At 40.9% G+C, this 24,680-nt stretch overlaps 1 protein-coding gene across 3 annotated transcripts in view; it reads left to right on the top strand.

The window, feature by feature from the left end:
* Positions 1-24,281, top strand: part of LOC121282922 (mitochondrial glutamate carrier 1-like) — a 118,401-nt gene extending 94,120 nt beyond the window's left edge. For all 3 annotated transcript variants that reach the window (XM_041196735.1, XM_041196734.1, XM_041196736.1), the window contains 5 exons: positions 827-945; positions 2,385-2,571; positions 8,152-8,306; positions 11,215-11,290; positions 20,341-24,281. In XM_041196735.1, the coding sequence (XP_041052669.1) occupies positions 827-945; positions 2,385-2,571; positions 8,152-8,306; positions 11,215-11,290; positions 20,341-20,494 (691 nt within the window). In that variant the 3' untranslated portion in view covers positions 20,495-24,281. The remainder of the gene's footprint in view (positions 1-826; positions 946-2,384; positions 2,572-8,151; positions 8,307-11,214; positions 11,291-20,340) is intronic.
* Positions 24,282-24,680: the final 399 nt, after the last annotated feature.

Raw genomic sequence — 24,680 nt, 5'->3', positions numbered from 1 at the left:
GGACAATATTAAAGTAAACATAGAAACTTTACTCCCCCTGTGAATTTGGCTTTTTTTTTTTAATTAAGTCACTGGGCTATTCCATGGGTAAATATGCAATTGTCACTGCCCTTTCTGTGGATTGTTGTGGATATTTTTGTTTTGTTTTTGAACACTGAGTGACCTTGGGTTTATACATCCCATCACACATAAATCACTTGCTGCCTTCAACCAATCTAAAGTCACTCATTATTGTTATGTGCCTCATGTTGCTGTGGCCAGGATGTATTTTGTGTACACAAAGCAGTGTTTCAAAATGTAAACTGTAAAAGGAGCAATTTTTGTGGCTGAGATGCTGTTCTTTAAAAAAAAACTTTGAAAAGTAGCATGCCTGCTTGAATGGTTGAGATACTGTCCAGCTGTTCTGAAACCTAGTGCAAATTCCAGCCCTGACTGATGGTCTGTAAGGTACCCACTTTTAACAGCACCAAACTTCTTATGGCACAAGTCTTGTGGCACAGTGCAAAATGTAGCATTGGTTGGCAATAAATTAAAAGTGCTCAAGGAGATAGTACAGGAAAGCTTTACATGGTATTTTAACCCTTGCTGTACCTTTGCTTGAAGCTAACACTGGGTAAGCCAAGTAGAATCTGATATCACTGCCCTTGAGTACAAAAATAGAAATGCAGAAACGATCCGGTTCCCTTTCTCAAAAATACCTTCAGAACACGAAAAGAACTAGATTTTGATTGCATCTTTCAAGCTATTGGTGTGGCATGAGAGGCTCAATTTTCAGTGCTTAATAACAGATTCACTGTTAGCTTATTTTTATTGCTTCCTTTCGTAGGAAGAAGCTGACCTTGATCAAGGAGATGCTGGCAGGTTGTGGTGCTGGGACCTGTCAAGTAATTGTAACCACCCCTATGGAGATGCTGAAGATCCAGTTGCAGGATGCAGGACGTCTTGGTATGTAGCAGTAAAACAGTAACCTGTATAGTACTAGGCTTCTAATCGTCCCAGGGTTGTGCCAGAGCCTCCAGAGATTAAAAATTAGTTTCTTGGATACTGCTGTAAGCAACCGGGTTAAAAATTATAGTATGTGTTTTTTGTTTTTCTTTAAACACTTCTGTTTGTTGGCAATAAAAATATCAGAGATGGAAAGAAAGGATATTTGACCAAATGGGATAGTTTAAGGCAAGAGGTCAAGTGAAGAAACCTTTCAGAATACTTCTACCCAGAGTTGGCTGCTTAATAGCAACACACTGATGTTGATAGCTGAAGGATATTTCAAAGCCATTTTTGCCAGGTCCATTTTGTAACCCAACCAGCAATTAACTTGCTGTCTTCTCCATGTTCTCTGCTGAAGCTGCTGACTTTCACTTGGGGTATTGGTTCTACAGTGGGATTAGCAGCAGCACCGTCCTTTATTATCTTACCCAAATAGCCATTCTTCATGTGTGAATTTAGGCATTGAGTGTTAGGCTATTCAACTGCAAGGGGCATCATTGCCAACCCCAATGCTGCCCCAACCTGATGTCTGTTAGTGAGCATTTCCAACATAGGTTACTGTTTCAGAAATGTTGCTCTGCTTTGGGAGATGGTTAACTAACCATAACTCTTTCCCTAATCCCCACTATTGCCTTGGCTGCGATAATAAAGTCAGTACTGACTGGCAATGAAAGCTGGGATTTTTCTGGTCTGTGCTGGAGAGGGGCGCTGTTTTCCACTTTTTATTGTGGACGGTCAAAGAGTGTATGAAAACAGTGTTTTATAATGGCAGACTGCCAAGATAATCACAACTGTAACTAACTCCTTGAGCTCTGCACTTCGCCAGTAACATCCCTGCTATGCATCTAATTATTGCTGAACAGAACTGACACTGTGACTTCTAAACATGGAACATTGCAATTGAATATTGAATGTGCAGAATTATCTCAATTTTTTTACATTGCCAAAATGAAGTCTACCAAAATGAGTGACACATATTGGGGCTTTTATATTTAATGTTTCCCCATTGGTTAGTTGTTGCTCAGATATCATAATGTTATCTCTTTTGGAATATAATTAATTGCTAGAAATCTTTGAACAAGAGAACAGAGCAAAATATCTGAAGTTCCCACTGCAGATCTGGGAAATGTGACCGCACAGGTTTCAGCATTACCAGTGAAGAGAGAAACCTCTGAATATCGTATTTGCACCATAGGCCACTTAGGCTGAGTAGCTGAGATTTATACCCCAGTATGAGTCTGCACCTTTTGGACTGGATAGAGGGAGGAAAGAAAATTGGAGGGTCAAATAATAGTACCTATTTCATTGACACTGAAGTATTCTACCGTGCTGCATTATTTGGCTTGTTTAATCTGTTTGCTGTAACTGACCTACTTTCTCTATTTGATTACATGCAGCAGCCCAACGGAAGCTGATGGCAGCCCAGGCAGTGTCAAGTTCCCCTGTGGGGAGCCCCATCTCCAGCACAGGTCACACTACCTCTACCAACAAATCCCAACAGACTGCTACACAGATCACCAAAGAGCTGCTGAGGAGCAAAGGAATTGCTGGTCTTTACAAAGGCTTAGGTGCAACATTGCTAAGGTAGCAACATGCGACATTGTATGAATATAGTGCATATTAATTACCGCAACATGCAATAGAATGACATCCAATGTCAATGCAGTTCAAAACCCATGACACCTTTGCACTGACAGAAGCAATTGGGTTGGCACTGAGTCATACAACAACAGTGCATTTATGTAGTACTGTTAACGTAGAAGAGGACTGCAAGGCATATACAGAGGTGTAGCTGAAGAAATGAAAGCTGAGTGGAGAGTTATTGGGAGGGGAGACCAAAAGCATCGTCAAAGAGGTGAACTTTAAGGATAGTCCAAAAATAGGAGAAAAGGTGAAGAGGCTGGGGCCTAAGTGGGGCAAAGGGAGTTGAGGTCAGAGTCAAAGGAACAGAGAATTCGGGAGGGTGGGAAAAAGGATTATAGGACTGGAGAAGGTTACAGAAATAGTGATGGGATTTAAACACAAGGATAAGAATGTTAAATTTGAGGCGACAGTGTAGGTCAGTAAGTCAACTGGCAATCATTCCAAAAGCCTGGCTGCCCAATGAAAGCCTGGCAGCCGTAGCCAGTAAACAGTACACCAAATGGCTGCAGTTCAAAGACTGTCATCAAAATACATCACCGAGTGATTCATAAAATGCAGCCATGCTGAAGATCAACTAACAGTTCAGGTATTTCTCAGCCATTGGATACCAGTGCCATGAGTAAACCCTTTTATTAAAGAGTTGATGTAAAGGCTGAGTTATGTGCACCAGCATTTAGATTTTAAAAATAAAGTCTCTTCATCGGTATTGAAACCTAAACAGATACAATTAACTTGAATTGATTAATTGATTGTAATTGGGTGTGTTAAAGATAGCTTTTGATGAACTGTCAATGCTGGAATGGGGAGAGGAAGGTGAATTTACATGTATAGTGATGCAGCCGTTAACTCAGCTTTTCAAATATGAGATTTTCAGTGCAATCTCCCTTTTATTTGCCCTTAATAGTATTAAGCTTCCCCAGGTCAATTTACCCTCATCCAGCAATGTCAATTAATACTCTCTGTATAAATCAAAAATATTCTGCAAATATTAGCAGAAATAGAAACAGGTCGAAGAATTGAAGTTAATTCACTTTTAAAATGGCAAGCGACAGTGGCAATTTATCTTTTTTTTTCTTCTACTCCCCTCACCCCCCCCGCCCCGATTTTCTCCTTAATTGTCCTAACAGCACTAATTCCATGTCGGAACTGTTTCCATGAACACTAACTACTCTCTGACCCAAGTGGTCATTTTTGATAAATGAGCCTTGGCAGGGGTATTCAGCTATTTGACTGTATGAAGCATCACAGCAGATCCTGGCTATTTTTCTTGTTTCCTTAGAGAGTGGTGTGAAATAGTGGAGGAATTTTCAGACTGATTAACATGAATGATCTTATACGGCAGGAGTGCTTTATGGCATCTTACAACCTATATGATGAGGGGACACAACAACCCAGTGTTTGAATCTTGTGCCTTCTGACCCAGAGGTGTGGCTCTTTTCGACTAGCTGTTCCCTCACTTTTCTTCAGGAGTAGGAACTCTTGCCAGTTTTTCCATTCCTTAGTCCACGGGTTCTGAATGTCCCTGGCTGCATGCAATAAATTTAGCATAAATTAGTGATCAAACCAGATCTTTCCAATGTGCGTGGCATCTGGTATTTTCCCACCAAGCAGTCAGAGAACTGGGTTGTTTCTTGGTGCTAAACTGTTGTAAATAAACCAGTGAAGATTACACCATGCCTTATTTACAAAAAAATTGTTTATATATAATTTTGCTGGTGCAGCATACCTAAAGTATTGTCGTATTCAAGCTTACTGCTGCAGTTAGTATCTTGTGCATGCTTCAGGGTAGAAGGAGGCCATTTGGCCCATCGTGTCTGCACCGGCTCTCTGAGCATTTTAACTTAGTGCCAATCTCCTGCCTTTTCCCTGTAACCCTGCACATTGTTTCTGTTTAAATAATCATCCAGTGTCCTCTTGAATGCCTCAGTTGAACCTGCCTCCACCACGTTTACAGGCAGTGCATTCTAAACCCTAACTACTCACTTTGTGAAGAAGTTTTTTCTCACCACACATTTGATTCTTTTGCAAAACACTTTAAAACTGTGCTCACTGGTTCTTGATCCGTTTACGAGCCGGAACAGTTTCTCCCTATCTACTCTGTCCAGACCCCACATGATTTTGAAAACTTCTATCAAGTCTCCTCTTAGCCTTCGTCTCTCCAAGGAAAACAGTCCCAACTTCTCCAATCTTTCTTCATAACTGAAGTGTCTCATCCCTGGAACCACTCCTGTAAACCCCTTCTGCACACTCTCCAATGCGTTCACATCCTTCCTATAGAGTGGCACCCAGAACTGTACACAATACTCCAGCTGAGGCCTAACCAGTGTCTTATATAAGCTCCTCATAACCTCCCTGCTCTTGTACTCTATGCCCCTATTAATGAAGCCTAGAGTACAGTATGCTTTACTAACAGCTCTTTCTACCTATCCTGCCACCTTTAATGGCATATGTACATATACACCCAGGTCTGTCTGCTACTGCACACCCTTTAGAATAGTGTCCTTTATTTTATACTATCTTTGCATGTTCTTTGTATCAAAGTGTATTACCTCACATTTCTCCGCATAGAACTTCACCTGTCACCTACCTGCCCACTCCACCAATGTGTCAGTGTCCTTTTGAAGTTCTACACTGTCCTCCTCACAGTTTACAATTCTCCCAAGTTTTGTGTCATCCGCAAACTTTGAAATTGTCCCCTGCATACCAAGATCTAGATCATACTAGTCAGCTAACAAAATAAGTAAACAGGAAACCTGCTCAGTCCTCACCGATTGCCATTCCCTAACTGTGTATAAAGGGTCGTAAGAGTACTTGAAGGGTCAATTAGTCTCACATACAATTTCCAATCTTGGCCACCTGGTGTGGGGGGTGAGTGGGGCCACTAAATAGAAACCAAGGTGCTTAAAATCAGGGGACAAATGCCCACCAAACTACTCTTGTTGCCTGATTGCAGAATGATGTTTGATGAGGCCTAGGAACAAGCTCTTGGTCAAGAGGGTAGTAAAATAAAATGTCTTTAATGCAGTATGTTGACCAAGAATGGCCTTTCCTTATAGTTAGGTTATTAAACAGCTAGCTAGTTACTGGCTGAATTCACTGGTGGAGAAGGAGTCCATCGTTTACATATTTAGGCTTTGCATGAATTAGTTCACTGGTTGAGCTACTCAATGTAGGGGTGACAGAGAGGAGGAAATGTTATAAGAAGATGATTACATACTTCCCATCTCATTGTAGAATGATATTGATGCCAAATTACGGAGTCATCTACATTTCTCAGCTCGCTGTCTTTGATTACAGTATCCTCTGCATCCTCTGAAGAGAGATTTGGGATCAGAAATAAAATGTATTGAGCTATCTAACTCTTGTAAAATGCAGTTGGAACCATTCCTTGACACTGTTTCACCTTTGATGCCCCAGTCTCCAATAAAAAATTACTCTCTCTCGCCCTGTTCATTTTCCCAGGTATGGCCCTCATCCCCACTCTAAGCCCAAGGTACACAGACATGAAAAGAAATGGTGAACAACTTGTTTGGCCAATCTCCTGGCTGGACCATATAAAGTTACTATTGGGCCCCGCTGTCACCTGCTCTCTCATCTGTCAAAACTGCTGACTATCCAGGATCAACCAGGGATGCAAAGATAATGCCTAGCTTCTTTTCTCTACTTTAAACAGTCTTCTTAAATCCCTTTCCAATGTCTATTCCACCTTGTCTCCAACACGTGCAAGGAACTCATGGACTTTTTTATCACTAAGATTGAGACCATCTGATTAGCTGCTTCTGCCACTTCCCTCCTTCTCTTCCACCAGCCAAACTTCCCCTAAATTTTCACCCTGCCCTAGCCCTGAGTTTATATCTTTCTTTAATTTCTCCCCTATATTCTCCCTTCATACTCCCACTCTGAGCTCAAGTTGTCCATGAGACCAATCTCCTGCTGCCACAGCCCTATTCCCATGAAACTACTGACTATCCAACTTATCCCTCCTCCCTACACATTAGCTGAAATTGTTCATGGTTCTCTCTCTTTAGGTGTTGTCTGCCTATCTCTCTCTCTCTCCTTTAAATCTGTCATCCTCACTAATCTCATCAAAAGGCAACCCTTGACTGCCCCCTCTCCCCCCACCCCAACCATCATCCTTGCTTCTACCATCCCATCTACAACCTTCTTCAAAATCTTGGACATCTTCTTATTTCCCAAATCTATGCTCACCTTTCCTGGAACTCAATGTTTGAATCCCTCCAATCAGGTTTCTGCCCCTGCCACAATACCAAAACAGCTCTTATCAAAGTTACAACTGATATCCTATGTGACTGTGACAAAGGTAAACTATCCTTCCTTGTCCTCCTTGATCTGTCTGCAACCTTTGACACAGTTGTCAATGCCATCCTCCTCCAATGCCTCTTCACTGTTGTCCAACCCGGTGGGACTCCTCTTGTCTCGTTCCAAGCTTATCTATCTAATCGTAACCAGTGAATCACTTGCAATGGCTTCTCTTCTCGCTTCTGTACTGTTACCTTTGGTGTCCCCCAAGGATCTATCCGTGTACTTCTATTGCTCAACGCCATGCTGTCCCTTGATGAAATCAGTCAAAAGCACAGTATTAATTTTCACATGGATGCTGATGACATCCAGCTGTAACTCAGTACCACCTCTCTCAGCTGCTCCAAGGTTGCTAAATTATCAGACTGCTTATCCAGCATCCAGTCCATGGATGAGCAGAAATTTCCTCCAGCTAAATACTGGGAAGACTGAAACCATTGTCTTTGGTGCCTGCTCTAAACTCCTCCCCTTACCTACCAGTTCTCTCTTGTTCCCTGGCAACTGTCTGAGGCTAAACCCTGGGATGAGCTTTCGACCACATATCCATGCTGTCATTAAAATCGCCTATTTGTACCTCCATACGTCGCCGATTTCTCCCTTACTTCAGCTCGTCTGCTGCTGATACCCTCATTCATGCATTTTCTGCTCAGACTAGATGACCCCTCCCTTCATCTTCCCAGCTCTCTATCTCAGCTTCCTTCTTTAAGACACTCCTTAAGAGATACCTCGTTGTCCAAGGTTTTGGTCATCTGCCCTAATATCTTCTAATGCGGCTTGTCGTCATATTTTTGCTTTTTCATGTTTCTGTGAAGTGCTTTGGAGTGTTTTGTTATGTTAAAAGTGCCATATGAGTATAAGTCATTGTTCTTGATCAGTGATCTTCTGTGTTGGTTTTGATTTACTTCAGTGGATGTTGGAGGTTATTTACAGCTCCCAGGTCTTTCCTGGCCTTTTAAGTATTAACTAGGCTATCAAATCTCCTATCGTCACAACTGAGTTTTATCAGCAAAATGTTAAATTGGGTCAAAATACTTCCATAAACTCTCCAGTGTTCAGTTTTAATTAGATTAGGTACTTGTACACTTCTTTCTAAATTAGCTGAACAAGCCGTAACTTAAAATGTACATTGAAATAAAAGAAAATGTGGAAGTGCTGTTATGTGTAGTGCGCTCTGGTTAATGTAATTCTGTTTATTTAAAGGGATGTTCCTTTCTCCATCGTCTATTTCCCACTGTTTGCTAACCTTAACGAGCTGGGGCAGAAGAGTCCAGATGAGAGAGCTCCATTTTACGTATCCTTCATTAGTGGCTGTATTGCAGGCAGCACAGCTGCTGTAGTAGTGAATCCTTGTGATGGTAAGGCACTATTTTCATCTTTCTCGTGAAATGTTGCAGGAAAACCTACTTTCTTTTCATGTCTTAACTGTCATGTCACTCTCCAAGGGTCTGACCACCTGTCTCTGTCCATTAATCTCTCTCTTCATCTCTGGAACAGAACAGGTGTAGACCATTCAGCCCCTCCATCTTACTTCACCATTCAGTTAGGTCACAGTTGATCTGCATCTTCATTCCGTTTATCCAACTTTGCACCATATTCTTTGATACTTTTACTTAACAGAAGTCTAGCAATTGGTTTTGAAAGCTCAAATATATCAGTGGATGTCTATCTGTTTGATTGCCTCAGTGTCTATCCCGCTTTCCTTTACATGTCTATCCTATGAAATGAAGATAAAGGATTGGCGTTGACTAGTGTGCCCATTTTTCCTCTCAACATTAAGAAAGTTTTGAATCCACTTAAGGAATAATAATTCCTGTTTCATTAGTCTGGACTACATTGAATCTATGTTCATGAGATCCAGAACAGTGTGCTAACTCACTGTAACACTCCAGCATCTGCTTAACTCTGCTATTCCATTCCTTCCTAACAGGAATAACATCTTGTTTGAAGTATGTCTGTACCTCAGAGCGATGTTTTTATTTTAATCGAGATCTAGGTGTAGTGCCAGGTTCCACCAAGATTGAAAAGAATAGAAGAACAGATGAGATAAATCAAGAAGTAAAGATTAGGTGATTGGTTTGAGTGAGGCAAGCCTGTAGGTCATAGTGAAAGAGAAAACTGCTGGAGGTAATAACTTCCAGCAGTTTAATGGGATAGATAAAAGAATGAGATAGGTAAAGATAGGTAACTTGTGGTCAATTGTTCTTGATTTGCTTCAGCTCTAGTGTGTGAATAATCTTGGAGATGTACTGAATTATTCATGTGGTTACTTATTAGCCTGAGCAGATAAACAGGATTGCTCAACAAATTGTGCAGAATGTGAATGCACTTTAGACCTTTAAAAACAGAAAGTCTCATTTATTGGAATACCTGTGCTGAGAGCAATTAAAGTTTAATATGGAGGTAGAAATTGAGGCTGGGCAAGAAGCAAATCAGGATCATATTTAATTCTCTTTTTAATGTTTGAGTTATTATAATTGCCAATTATATTGTCAGTTAATGCGTTCACACTGCTCCACACCATTACTTATACCCAACGTATAAGCATGTGTTGTATAGTTTTGACTCAAATGCTAAGAGTACTCTGGACTGTGACTGGTTTGCTAGGGAGTTCTGCTTCTGAGTATCACTTGCCCCATAGTCACAATTGTCATTCTTTAACGTGAAGGCAGAATTAACCATTGCCAGGCAAAAAAATTGTATATGACATCTTAATATTAAAAAAAAAATCTCATAACATTAAAAGCTGCTGTTCTGCCTTTAGACACAGTTACTGCAGATCCAATTATGGTTCCTGGATATTGAGGCTGTAAACCTACCATATTAAATTCTGTTCTATCATGAGCAGGTAGTGCACTGGTATTTTTGAGTTTTCAGCCTTTATCAGACTGTGAGGTTTTTGAAGATGCTCGTTAGCTTTTCCCTCACTCATTGGATTCATCATTCATTTTCCAAGCAAATTATCTCTCTTCTTTTCTGGACATTTTCACAGAAACCTAAATTGAAAAAGAAAATTTCACTCCATTCAGTAACTTATGATGGCAAAAGAAGCATCAGAGTTGAAGCCCTGCCTAGCCTGCATTCTGAATGCATTGGGTTTGGGATTTGACAAAAACTGGAAACACAGTTCTATTAAATTAACTTGCATAAGAGAAAATCACAGCCTGATGCATTGTGTGTGCCTAGTATAAGGATGTGACAGTAAGCCCCAAGCACTGAATGCATTCAGGTTTTTAATGGGTAATATTAAGAAGTTTGGAATACTTTTGACAGTTTGAACACCAGTCAGTGCAAATTGTGATTTATATTCAGGCCAAACTTTCACATTCCCTGTTTTCTTGGACAATGGGAGTTTTCCCTTCAGGCATAGCCCTTGATCAGAATCTGAAGATGTTACAAATGAGACGGTTATAAAAGATAGTAGATTGAGGGAGCAGGGAAAAAAAACACATGCACAAGAGAGAATGAGCTGTACAGGGGTTATTACAAAAAAGTAGGTACTTAACTTGCAGTATGATAATAGTGTAAGACAAAAGGCAGATAAGGGAAAATTCATAAATAAAATATGTTTGTAAGACCCAAAGAATGTACGAATTGTTAAATCAGGTTATCTAAAGTGAAGAGGGATGCATGAAAACCTGGCAAAACAGAGTACGCTGGAGGGGCACAAGATTTTAGTAGAAGAAAAGCAAGTCAATACGGTGGTGGGTGGGTGGGTGGGTGGGTGGGTGGGTGGGTGGGTGGGTGGGTGGGTGGGTGGGTGGGTGGGTGGGTGGGTGGGTGGGTGGGTGGGTGGGTGGGTGGGTGGGTGGGTGTGTGTGTGTGTGTGTGTGTGTGTGTGTCCACCCTATCACCAGTATACCCATGGACGAGGGCTTCGATACCCAACCACCCACCCACTCCTTCCAACATGCCCAGGGAGATTGTGATCGAAGCCACTTAGCAGTAGAGATATTACAGTTGGCTACAGTGCATCGAGGCTAGGTAAGAGAAAATCATTAAGGATTCCTTGCCATAATTACTACTTTGTGATTGCACTGGAAGAATGTGTGTCAGTATTGAGTGAGGATGAGATTCAGATGTGATGATCATTCAGTATCAGGATTCACACATCAAAGGTGGCCACTTGGGCAAGGTGCTGTTTATGGGCAGTCTGCATTCCTGGAACTTTGCACCAATGTGAGAGTCAAAGCTGAAGCTTATTTGGTGCATGAAATTCTTCTGCTACAAACAGTAAAAACAAATTCCTCTTTTCTTCCTGATCAGTAATAAAGACAAGACTTCAATCTCTTCAAAGAGGAATTAATGAAGACTCATACTCAGGAATAGTAGACTGCACCAGGTAATAATTAAAGATGTGTATCTTCCTAATCACAACATGTTGCATTTATATGGTATCTCTAACATAGAAAAACACCCACAGCACAACACAAGTGTGAGGAAAAAACTGACGCCAGGCAAAGCAGAAATTAGGATGGTTGACAAAGAGCTTGGTCAGTGGTGGGCTTTAAGGAGGACCTTAAAGGAGTAGAGGGGTTTAGAGAGGGAATTTAGATTACAACCTAGGTTACTGAAGGCAGAGCTACCAAAGGGTGCATAAGATGTCGGAATCATAAAAATGGAGGTGGAGTTTGGGTGAGAGCTGTTAGAGTTGTAACAAGTAAGAGATGAGGAGGGATTGATACTATCGAAGGATTTAAACAGAGTTTCAAATTCAAGGCATTGTAGAACTGGGATGTAGGTCAGTGATGAGGGAGAAGATGAAAGAGTACGATATGGTATGGGATAGAAGGTGTTGCTGCAGAGATTTAGATGAATTGAAGTTTATGGAGGCTGGAGGGCTAGAGGCCATCCAGGAGACTATTGGAATAATCCGGCCTGAAGGTTTCACATTCTCAAATGACATGAAGTAGGAGTAGAAGCAAATAATGCTAATCCTGTTGAGAGTAATATTTTGAAGAAATTGATACTACAATGTTCAAATCAGTTCAGGGTTTGTGACAATAAACTAGAATCTGAAGGTAACAGGTGCATATTTGTATTTAGTTGAAGATGTTACTGTCTGTTCAAGGTTACTTTTGCCACCTAACTTTACTTCTTAACCTGAAATCTATATCTGATATTAGCAGGAGACCAGTATCTGTTGACAGTAATACTAATCAGGATTTTCCAACATGACTGCTCTTTACCTATCAAATTTCACTATTTGGGTCTATGAACATGAGTTAATGTTTCTCTAAAGTTAAGTCATTATGAACGTATAGGTTCCAATATGTTTTTGTTTAGTAACTCTGTTGCTGATTATAACACAATATTACTTCTGCTAGACCAATTTTTTTTTTTTACCATGTTCAAGATAATGATCCTGATTTAGAAATGAATGAAAGTGCATTGCTAACCTTGTGATGGTCACTTGTTTAAAAGCACTGCAAGTGATATTGCATTGTTGACCTGACTTGCATGGGTGTTTATGGGGAGGGATGCAGATGCCAATATGAGGTTTAACACCTAGGTTTAAGTAACTGTGTCGGTGTGTCTATGAAACTTGTAATATTCTGGCTGTCCATCAGCCCTTACACAATTGCCATGGAGATACCAACATTATTAATGTCAGGTAATCTGTTTACTAGTCTTTGTATTTATATCAAAACAGGTTTGAGATGTAATGAACTCCAGATGAAGCTCATTTACTAAAGCAAAAAATAACACTTTCCATTTAATAAAGCATATCCCAGGAATAAAATCAACTGGGATTCAAACAGTATAAGGGGCACTGAGGGAGAAAAATTCATGTAGTGTGTCCAGGTAAATTTTTTCAACCAGTTAGTGACAAACCCAACGAGAGGAGATGCAATTCTAGACCTAGACTTGGGGAACGAAGAAGGGCAAGTGGGTGAAGTGACAGTTGGCGACCATATCGGGGACAGTGATCACAATACAGTCAGATTTAGCATTACCATGGAAAAGGACAGAGATGAGGCCAGAGTAAAAGTCTTGAACAAGGGGAAGGCAAATTTTGCAGAAATGAGAAGGAACTTGGCTGAACAGCACTGCTGGAGGATAAAACAGTGGGAAGCACTAAAAAGCGAGATCCGAATTGTACAAAGTAGATATGTCCCCTACAAAAATAAGAGTGGTACTACCAAATCTAGACCTCCCTGGTTGTCTAGAAGAAGGGGAAGATCAAACAGAAAAAGAAAGTGTACAATAGGCACAAAGAACTAAGCACTACAGATAGCCTAGACGAATATGGGAAGTGCAGGGACAAATTAAAAAAGGAAATAAGGAAATCAAAGAGAGGGCATGAAAAAATATTAGCAAGTAAAGTTAAAGATAACCCAAAGATGTTTTACCAATACATTAATGCTAAAAGATTAGTTAAGGAAAAAGTGGGACCTATCAGAGATGAAGATGGAAACTTGTGTGTAGATGCAGAAGCTGTAGGAAGGGTTTTGAATGAATATTTTGTCTCCATGTTTACAAAGGAAAGGGAGGATGTAGGTATGGTAGTCCAGGAGGAACACTGAGATATTGGATGGGATAGTCATAAAGAGAGAGGAAGTACTCAAAGGGTTGAAATCCTTGAAAGTTAATAAGTCGCCAGGGCCAGATGGATTGTTTCCGAGGCTGCTGAAGGAAGTTAGGGAGGAGATAGCAGATGCTCTGAGGATGATTTTCCAATCTTCACTAGATACAGGGGAGGTACCGGAGGAGTGGAGAAATGCAAACGTAGTTCCACTGTTTAAAAAGGGATCAAAGGAAATGCCAAACAATTATAGGCCAGTTAGTCTTACATCGGTGGTGAGCAAATTAGTAGAATCAGTCCTGAGAGATAGGATTAACTGTCATGTGGAAAGGCATGGACTAGTCAGGGATGGTCAGCACGGATTTGTTAAAGGAAGGTCTTGCCTCACAAATTTGATTGAATTCTTTGAGGAAGTGACAAGAAGGGTTGATGAAGGTAGTGCAGTGGATGTTGTGTACATGGATTTTAGCAAGGCATTTGACAAGGTCCCACATGGCAGATTGGTCAAGAAAGTAAAAGCCCATGGGATTCAGGGTAATGTGGCAAACTGGATAAAACGTTGGCTTTGTAACAGGATACAAAGTGAAATGGTTGATGGATGCCCTTGCGAATGGAAAGTTGTCTCAAGTGGTGTTCCACAGGGCTCGGTGTTGGGACCCTTGCTGTTTGTGTTATATATTAACGATTTGGATGTGAATGTGGGGGGCACGATTGGGAAATTTGCAGATGACACAAAGATTGGCCGAGTAATGGATAGTGTAGAGGATAGCCATAATCTCCAAAACGATATAAATGGGTTGTTGGAGTGCGTGGTAAAGTGGCAGATGGATTTTAACATAGAGAAGTGTGAGGTCATACAGTTACAGGGATTACAAAATAAATGGGAATATACTAAGAGGGGTAGATGAAGTGAGAGATCTTGGCGTACAAATACACAGGTCCCTGAAGGCAGCAGTTCAATTAGACAAGGTTGTAAAGAAGGCATATGGAACGCTCTCCTTCATTGGCAGAGGTATAGAATATAAAAGTAAGGATACAATGTTGGAATCGTATAAAACACTGGTGAGGGCACAACTGGAGTATTGTGTGCAGTTCTGGTCACTACATTACTGGAAGGACGTAATAGCTCTGGAGAGAGTGCAAAGGAGGTTTACTTGAATGTTGCCAGGGTTAGAAAAGTGTAGCTACGAGGAGAGATTGGATAGATTGGGGTTATTTTCCTTGGAACAAAGAAGGCTGAGAGGTGACTTTATTGAGGTATACAAAATTATGAGAGGAATAGATAGAGTGGATAGGATAAAATTGTTTCCCTTGATGGAGAATTCTAGAACCAAGGGACATAGATTCAAGATAAGTGGCAGAAGGTGTAAGGGGGACATGAGGAAGAACTTTTTTACACAGAGGGTAGTGGGTGTCTGGAATTTGCTGCCCAAGTTGGTAGTTGAGGCAGAAACTCTAAATTCTTTTAAACAGTACCTGGATCTGCACCTAAAGTGCTGTAAGCTGCAGGGCTATGGGCCGGGTGCAGGAAGGTGGGATTAGAAAGGGCACATGGGTGTCCTCGGGCTGGTATGGACAAGATGGGCTGAATAGCCTCCTTCTGAGCTGTAACTTTTCTATGGTTCTAATTCCTACTGAGTGGAATCCCTTGTACTGATATAATGTACTAAGTAATTCCCATTGGTTTGCTTTACCTAGTTGGTACCACTTTTGCCTCTGAATCAGAAGATTGGAGGTTCAGGCTTCACTACGGACATAATGGAGGCTGACACTTCATTTTTCATAATTTGAAGAAGAGCTAGGGGAGTTATTTTCGGTGCATAGGCCAACATTTACCCTTGACCCAATACTACCAAAAACAGGTTACCTGGTCATTTATCCCATTTGCTGCCTATGTGTGAAAATTGGTTACTGTATTAGCAACATAGCAACAGTAATTGAACGTCAAATGTCATTGAGTGTGTGAGAAGCAGATTTAGATGTTCTCAGAATCTGAAAGGTGTATATAATGCAGACTTAATCTGCAAATTAAACAGACCCGCCAGACCTGTGACCCTTACTGCCGAGAAGGAAAAGGGCAGCAGGTGCATGGGAACACCACCACACCAGATTATTACATATCTCATCAACTCTTCTACACCTGTTTATTCAGTTATGAGATGCGGAATTTGCTGGCCGGGCCAGCATTTATTGCATATCTCTAATTGCTCTTGAGCATGTAATGGGGAGCTGCCTTCTGAAACACTGCAAATTATATATGTAGTCTCACTGCGTTGTTAGGTAGTAAGTTACAGGATTTTGACCCAGTGACGATGAGGGAATAGCAGGATCTTTCCAAATCAAGAAAGTGTGCAACTTAGAGGCAATAGTGCCATCAAGCAGAATTTATTCACCAATAACCTGCTGACCAATGCTTAGTATGAGTTCTGTGAGGACCACTTCACTGCAGACTTCATTATGGCCTTAGTTCAAACACAAAAGCGCTGAATTCCAGAGGTGAGTGTGATTGTCCTTGACATCAAGAAAGCAATTGACCAAGTGTGGCTTCAAGGAGCCCTAGCAAAATTGAAATTGAAAAGTGAATTGGGGGAAACGTCTCCATTGGCTGAAGTAATACAAAGCACAAAAGAACATGGTTGGAGGCCAATCATTCTCACCCTCAGGACATGACTGCATGAGTTCCTCATGGCAATGCCCAGTTTCAACCACAGCAACTTTTCATCAGTGACCTTCCCTCCAACATGAGGTGAGAAATGAGGATGTTTGCTGATGATTCTAAAGTGTTCAGTTCCATTTGCAACCTCTCAGAGAGTGGAGCAGTCCATATGTGCATGCAGCAACACCTGGGAAACTTTCAGGCTTGGGCTGATAAGTGGCAAGTGACAAGTGACAATTCTGCCACACAGGTGCCAGATAATGATCACCTCCAACAAGAATCTTGACATTCAATGGCATTACCATCACTGAATTCCCCCACACATGAACATCCTGGAGGTCACTATTGTACAGAAACCTAAATACTATGACTACAAGATCAGGCCAAATGCTGAGTATCCCGTGGCAAGTGACTCACCTCTTGACTCCATAAAGCCTTTTCACCATTTCTATGGCATAATCAGGAATGTGATGGAATACACTCCACTTGCTTGGATGGCTTCAGCTCCAACAACACTCAAGAAGCTCGACACCATCCAGGACAAAGCAGCCTGTTTGATTGGCACCCATCCACAACACTAAACATTCATTCTCTTCAACGCCGTGCACATTGGCAGCAGTGTGTACCATTTACAAGGTGCACTGCAGCAGTCGTCAAGACTGTTCGACAGCACCTCCTAGACCCATGACCTCTACACTTCGAAGGACAAAGGCAGCAAGTGCATGGGAATGCCACCACTTACAAGTTTCCCTCCAAGCCATACACCATCCTGACTTGGAACGAAATTGTCATTCCTTTACTGTCATTGGGTCAAAATCCTGGAAATCCCTTCCTAACAGCACTGTGGGCATGCATAAAGGAAATAGACTGGAGCAGTTTAAGATGGTGGCTCACCAACATCTTTTCAAGGGCATTTAGGGATGGGCAATAAATACTGGCCTAGCCAGTGACACCCACATCCTGTGAAAGAATAAATTTTAAAAATTGCTCTTCAGTATATTTCCCACTACTTACTTACCTATGGAATACATCCAGTAATGGAATGGCACCTCTATTGTTTCTTAGCTCTAACCAAATAGATTCTGTCCTTAATCTCTCTGGGGTATCCTTTCACTTCAGCAGTGTAATATTCAACTTAGTCAATACTGCTACCCCTCCCCCTTTCTTTCTTTCTCTATCTTTTCTGAACATTTGTACACTGGAATAATTAGTACCAGTTCTGCCCTTTTTTGAGCCAAGTCTCTGTTATCACCACAACATCACATTCCCACATGGCTGTCTGTGCCTGCCGTTCACCAACCTTATTTACCACACTTTGTGCATTCACATACATGCACAGTAAACCTAATTTAGACCTAATTGCATTTCCTTTTACTCTGATCCCGTCTGACTTTGATCCTTTCTGTCTCTCCCACTTCTTTGTGCACTTTGTCTAATCTAATTTTACCTCTTAGTTCCCACTGGCTTTGCAAGTTAGGTTAAACCCTCCCAACAGCATTAGCAAACTGCCTCACAAGGATATTGGTCCCCACTTTGTTCAGGTGCAACCTGTGCAGCCTGTACGGGTCTCATCTTCCCCAGGACTGATCGCAATGTCTCAGGAAACTAAAGCCCTCCCTCCTTCACAATCCCTCCAGCCACACATTTATCTGCTCCGTCCTCCTATTTCTACACTCACCAGCAAGCACACCAGGGATTACTATCTTTGAGGTTCTACTTACTAGTCCCTTTCCTCGATCCATAAAATCTGCTTTCAGGACCTCAAACCTCTTTTTACCAATGTCTTTGGTACTAATATGGGCTACGACCTTTGGCTTATTCACCCACCCCCTCAGAGTGCTCTGCAGCTGCTCAGTGAAATTCTTGACCCCAGTACCAGGGAGGCAGTATACTGTCCTGGATTCATATCTGTGACCACAAAGATGCCTGTTTCCCTAACTATAGAATCCCTATCACTATTGTACTCCCAATCCTCCTCCTGCTTCCCTCACCACTCCCCCGACCCTTCAATATAGCTGAGTCAGCCATGATACTATGGGCTTGTCTCCGGCTACACTCCCCAGAGGAACCATCATTCACCATTATTCAGAACTGAATTGTAGTAGGAGAGTGAGATGCACTCTGGGCTCCTCACGACCTGCCTGGTCCTCCTTGACTGTGTTTACTTGCATATCACTAAGTTGCAGGATGACCATATCCAGAAACATGTTATCCATAAAACTCTAGCTTCATGAATGCACTGCTTAACTCCAGCTGCTGGTCAAGCTCTGAACCCTGGGCTTCTCCAGTTGATGACACTTGCTGCACATGAGCCTGTCCAGGACACAAGAAACATTTTGGAGTTCCCACATGGAACAGGATGCATTCCACAGGACTGAGATACCTTGCCATATCTCCATTTATTAGACTATTAACTGACCTAACAGAAATATACTTAAGTCTTGAGTAAATAAACAGTCACTGGCTACACACAAATCAGTTGTGTTCTTTATGTGATGTCACTTTATTTTACAGGCAATTACCTTAAATGTTCTCCTTAACTTTTGTTTTCCAGGTTCCTTAGATCTTAGATTATTGAAAAAATGAGAACCCTGTAATATCCCTGTCCTTTGCTATTTAATTTTGACTTTGCTACCTCGATCTGATTAATTAATTTATTGTAATTTAAGATTGATAATCAAAAATGGCTTTAGTTTTTATACGCATTAAATTATCTAATCTTACCAGTAGTTCATTAATTCAAGTTAAGATTTAAAGCTGACTAATATATTTACTCCACGTGACTCCTTGCTCTCTGAAGTCATTTTATGACATTTGTTTTTCCTTTCATTTGGTTCAGACTCTCAACTGGATCACAGCAATGGTCCGCTTTGATCCCTGGTCTCTACTTTTGTGCCTCTGTTTTGTAGCTTTTTCATTTGTTCGTGGGATATGGGCACTGCAAGCAAGACAATCATATATTGCCCATCCCTAATTACCCTTGCTTTGAACTGCTGTAGTTCATGTGATACAGGTACACCCTCAATGCTGTTTGAATGTTTTTGATTTTGACCCAATGACGATGAAGAAATATTTCCAAGTCAGCATGGTATATGGCTTGCAGAGTAACTTGCAGGCAATCGTTTTCTTTTTTGATGCACTATTTCAGTAGTCAACCACATTGCTGCCCTTGTTCTGGAGTCACTTATAAGCCAGACTAGGTTAAAACAGCAGATTTTCTTCCTCAAGGACATTTGTGAACCTGATGGGTTTTTACAACAATATGGTAACCATTGCTGATACTAGCTTTTTATTCCAGATTTATTTAATTATCTGGATTTAAATTCTCCAGTTGCCATGGTGGGATTTGAACTCATAGCTCCAGACCATTAGTTCAACCTCTGCATTACTAGTCCAGTAATATTACGACTATATTACTGTACCCTATACAATAGCTTCTGATATATAAAAAGAGTTTAGTAAAGTGTTTGTTTTTATTTAGATTCAATCCTAGTATAAATGGCTCAATGAGAGAAATTATGAATATCATTAACAGGTTTTTTTTCAAAGTAACTAGTTTCAGCATTTTGAGCAAGGCAGAGAAAACATCTGCAAAGATTTTGCCTTCTGATTGCTATCCAACAGCTGGTTCTAGTAAGTGCTTCTGTGTGCGAGAGTGCTGGATCAGGCTTTGCCGTGATGTCTCTAATGCTGAATAGCTTACTGACATGATGTAATCTTACATGTGAAGAGTAGCTCTTTGGATGATATATTGGAAAATACTCAGTGCCTATGGATCTGCTCCCCCCGTGAGAAAATAGCGCTGTTCTCGAAGAAGGGAGAAATTGGAATGTAGAATATTGCTGCATGATATCTATGAAAAGAGTGCACATAACTAATCTCCCAGTACATCACCATTGTTACTGTGAAAGCAGACTTTAGGTGGTACATGAATTATGTTGCATGTGACTCTCCTGCCACTATTACTCCCTGTCGTTGCAGGAAAGCACCAGGTCTCATTACTAACTGTGCCCAGAGACCTGCCCAAGATTGGAAACTCGGTGGGGCTGAAGACCTCCTTGTGGAATGTGCTAGCGCCCCTTCAGTTAGCCAACATACTAATTTTGCGTAATGGCCATCATGGTCCACGAATAGCAGTGATTGTCAGCAATCATATGGTGTTTGAAATCTTGGAACAGTTCTGATTTCCTGTTGTCTTTGCCCATTGTAGGAAAATCTGGAGGAATGAAGGAGCAAAAGCTTTCTTGAAGGGAGCGTACTGCAGAGCCCTGGTTATCGCCCCTCTCTTTGGCATTGCACAAGTTGTTTACTTCCTGGGAATAGCAGAGACCGTGTTAGAGATGCTTCAGAGCAGACGATATTAACCCATGGAAGCACCTTTGCAAGACATCCGGCCTGGTTTCACAGGATGAAGTATGTCATTTGAAGAGCACATTTTTTGGAGATTAAAACTTAAACTACCGTCCTTCTGTGTCTTGCCCCTACCCCCACCTTTATCACAGAAACAGAACTTTATTCTGCCTCCTCTAATCATTCCTAACAGCCGTCAGTATTTTTTTTTGTTTTTATTTACATTTTCATCCTAGTGTTAACAATTTATTGTGGGTCAGTCAACCAGCACCAGATATTATAAGAATTATTGTAATTCTGTAACTCTTAAGTTGGTCAGTACTGATACAACAGAAATGTTTTAAAGGGATCACCTCTGCAGAAAGCAGAAGGCCCTCTCAACTAGTTATTCCCATGTAGGGTGTATAAGGAACAATGCAGGGGACTGAGTGGAGTTCCAACAGCAGAGCAGTGGTTAACTGGCTTGTTAATACTAGGCGCGGAATTTTCCAGCCTCATTGCAGCGGGGGCGGGGTTGCAAAATGCAACAAGCCGTTGAAAAATCCATTTACTTCGGTGGGACCATAAAATCTAGCCAGCGTAAAATTCTGCCCTAGGTGTTTTTGGAGTTCCGTGTCCAGGCATTGGGTGACTGTTATTTAAGAAAAAGAAATGCTAACGTAGAGTTTATCCTTTATTGTACTGCTTTGAACGTGGTTTTGTTGGAATAGCAGTTAATTTGATCTTTTTACAGCTTGGCAATGAAATTCAACTTGGGAAGGTACACAAATGGGCAGGATTGCATTGACATCCTGTTAGATAACTTGCCACCTATTCCATTCTTTTGATGTCAATAGAATTGAATATGGATGGGGCATTTAACAGCCAGCTGATATGATACTACCTGCTTTGCATCCCTCACCCAAGGCCAGTTTCAACCTCCCCACCACCCCCCATCTCACCAAGTGTCTGGACATCTATAATTCTGAAAATGTAACTTGAAACAAAGCAAATTTGAAGTGAAATTGGGCATTGCAAAATTAGCATTTGTACTAAACAACATGTGGAAAGCAGAGTAGGCGGTTGGGGGCTAGCATTGGTTTGTATGGGCATTCTGGTTGTCAAAGCTGGAACAGGAGATTAAGACACCTGAGGTGGTGCAGACAGGATAAACGATGAATTTGAAATTACCTTGACTGATTTTGAGCTTAAATGAACTATTGAAAGCACAATATTTTACTTCAAAGTAGCTCCTGAATCGTGTTGACTGTAAATGCAGACTACCTATGCTGAAGCTACATGGGGAAGTTGATGGGTTTTCCCACTGTTGTGCACTGACGCACTTTGAGCCAATGTCTTCTTATCACTGGCTCCCAAAGGCCATCTTTGGTACCTTTTGTGCTCCTGTTTGGATGACCGGTTGTTCCCCTTATGTTTCAATCTCAAAAATAACCCAATATCGCAGGCAGTGCTTTTGCATGACTTGAGAGGACCTGTCTCACCTAGTATTACTTTAACTTGCTTGTGATGTAAGAACAAGCAGCCACCATCAATTCAATATTAATAGAATTTGTTTATGAAACATGGACATCTGCCTCGGGATTATAGGCAGCTGAATTGCCATTAAAACTTAATTAACATATGGTTACAAAAATACTTTTAAAATTGCACAAAAGCCAATATACTTTAATCTTCATTAAGACACTTAATTCATGCAATCAAGTTGCTCCCAATAGCTATCAGCGACAATGTCTGACAGTGACCAGTTGATCATTCATGAGTGATATAGATCAAAATATTTTCTTCAGTTCACCCTTCATTCACAAAGTCAAGTGGACAATATACAAGAACTTCAGAGGTCCACCATATTTTAAAATCCTGGCACTGCTGGGGCAGTGATCATAAGCATTAAGCAGCTGACAAACTGCTGAAGCTTTGTTCTGAAGGTTTTTGACATTACCTGAACTCCATGATTGATTTACTGCCTGGTAATGCACTGCCCCAACATCTGATATCTTCTGTCTGCCAAGCCTTCTGTACATTTGTATGAATGTTTGAGGGCTGATGAGTTTAAAAAGATGCTGCTGTAGAATGGAACTAGAGAGGAGGCTTTTGGATATTCGTGTTATCATACAAGCTACTCGTATTCGATGGAAAGAAGAAACACGGGTACAATACATGTAGGTTTAGCTTGGGAGAATTTTGTTTTTCTTAAAAGAACAGAGTAATATTTTTGTAAAGGACACCATTTCTTCAAACCTCTAAGCACCAATTCCTTTTGCAACCATGTTTTAAAACTTCCTGATGCAATCCCTTGGGAATGCTGGAATGTAAAATTCTGCTTTTTTAAAGTACAGTACTACTTATACCTAGATTGTCAGTATTACTTGACCTCTGATTCACATGGCTCAAGAAGATTATAATCCTCGTCTTTTTGGAGGTGCTGAGTACTTGTGTTTTAATTACCAATGAAACTGTATGCATATAGGCTGAACAGGGATTTGAGGTCAGTGTTGATTGTCTGGAAGTATTGAGCACAGTTGTAAGGACCATCTGTTAAAGGACTCATTTCTGGCAAAAATTGTATTTGATACCTTAAAAGATTTGTTCCCATAAACGTGCAATATGGATTTTAAAAATCTGTGGGAGACCTGGGCGATGCAGTGCGTAACACTGTCGCCTTAAACCTCAGGAAGATGAATTCAAGTCTGGTTTACACATCTCTGGATTTAATGACCCAATGTGAAATGAGTTTAGGCAGCCTCACAAAACTGCTAGTAATTGGCACTAAATTGCCAGTCTCACTAAGATACACTACAGGCTGACTGCTGTGGCAAGTGGGACAGTGGAGAGCAGTTTTCAAGGGTATCTCAGCAAAATACTGAGAGTACCTGATGCTGATATTTCATGTCCCGCCAACATCATTCATCTTAAAAAGCAGAAGAAAAACTGAATGCTTAACATCTGAATTAGCAGACGGAGGAAAGTTAAATACATCAGATGCTTATTGACCTGTCAAAATTCTCCGCATTTGCTGCTTTTGTACACTACAGTGAAACTCCATTATAATGAAACACTTCAATAGGTCCCATAGGGTTACCAGACTAAGACTTGAGTATGCATAAATGATTGTTGGACGGATTTCACCAGTGCAGTATCCTAGATTATACTTAATCCTGTAGTTACTCCCTAGGCCAGCCTCTCAATTAAAACCCTGAATTTTTTTATTTGCCTTAATTCCTGTTCTGCAGCATTGAGCTATTATGGACATCATGGGTGTCCTGAGAATAGCTTGTATTGGTGGAAATCTAAATGTCCTACAGTTGCGCCCAGTTCCCCAAGGAAGTGAAAGATGAGCTGATTCATGTGCCAGTACCCTTGTTGTTGGCAACCCCTGGCACGGAATCTTTCGGTTCGGTTCACATATTTGCTATCCTGAGCTCAGCCTCTTCCTTAATTTCCTTTTGTTTGGAAGGCAGATGAGTAAACTATGCATTACTTGATCTCCCTGCAAGAAAGATTCAGATGATCAGTAGTCAGAGTGAATGAATGATGCACATGTAAAACCTTGCAGTCTTTCCGCACCCCAACCTCAACCCACATTGCTTAGTTCTTGTGTATCATTACTCTCACTTGGAACCATGCTAATTTCTGAGCACTACAGGGTTAATTTGTAGCCCTTGCATAAAACAAGTGAGTTATATAATTAACTATTTGTTAATGCATTGGTGTAATAACTGTGCACTTGTTTTGTGAAGCAGCATTATGTGGGAGCAATCCATAATTTTATTTTCATGATAGAATTTTTGTCCTAGATCAATTCCGTTTTTAAATACTTACTCTTACCATTTTAGTTAACCTATTAGTAATGCATATTGGAATATCACAAGTATAAAGTGTTGCTAATTTTATATCTAATATATTCCCCCTAGAATTATTTGGAAAATACAGTATTTCCTTAAAGTGTTATTTTACATAATTCTGTTCATGGAGTTACATTTTTTGTTTGTCCCGCTTCACTTTAAAAAGAAAAGCAACACAGTTGGTGGGAATGAATTCAATGATTGACTGGATTGGTTCTGCATTAAAGATAATTTAGTGATGTTTTGCTGCATTCTTTCTCTCAAGGTTGTTTTGGGTTTAGTGAATCAGGCTAAGTGCAGGACCCTTCAGCTCACAAATATTGGAAGCTTTGAATATCAATTGCTCCACTGTCAGGGA

Source organism: Carcharodon carcharias, chromosome 10, assembly GCF_017639515.1.
Source record: "Carcharodon carcharias isolate sCarCar2 chromosome 10, sCarCar2.pri, whole genome shotgun sequence".
Classification (NCBI taxonomy): domain Eukaryota; kingdom Metazoa; phylum Chordata; class Chondrichthyes; order Lamniformes; family Lamnidae; genus Carcharodon; species Carcharodon carcharias.
The sequence above is the reverse complement of the archived record's forward strand: the minus strand, read 5'-3'. Positions and strand labels throughout refer to the sequence as shown.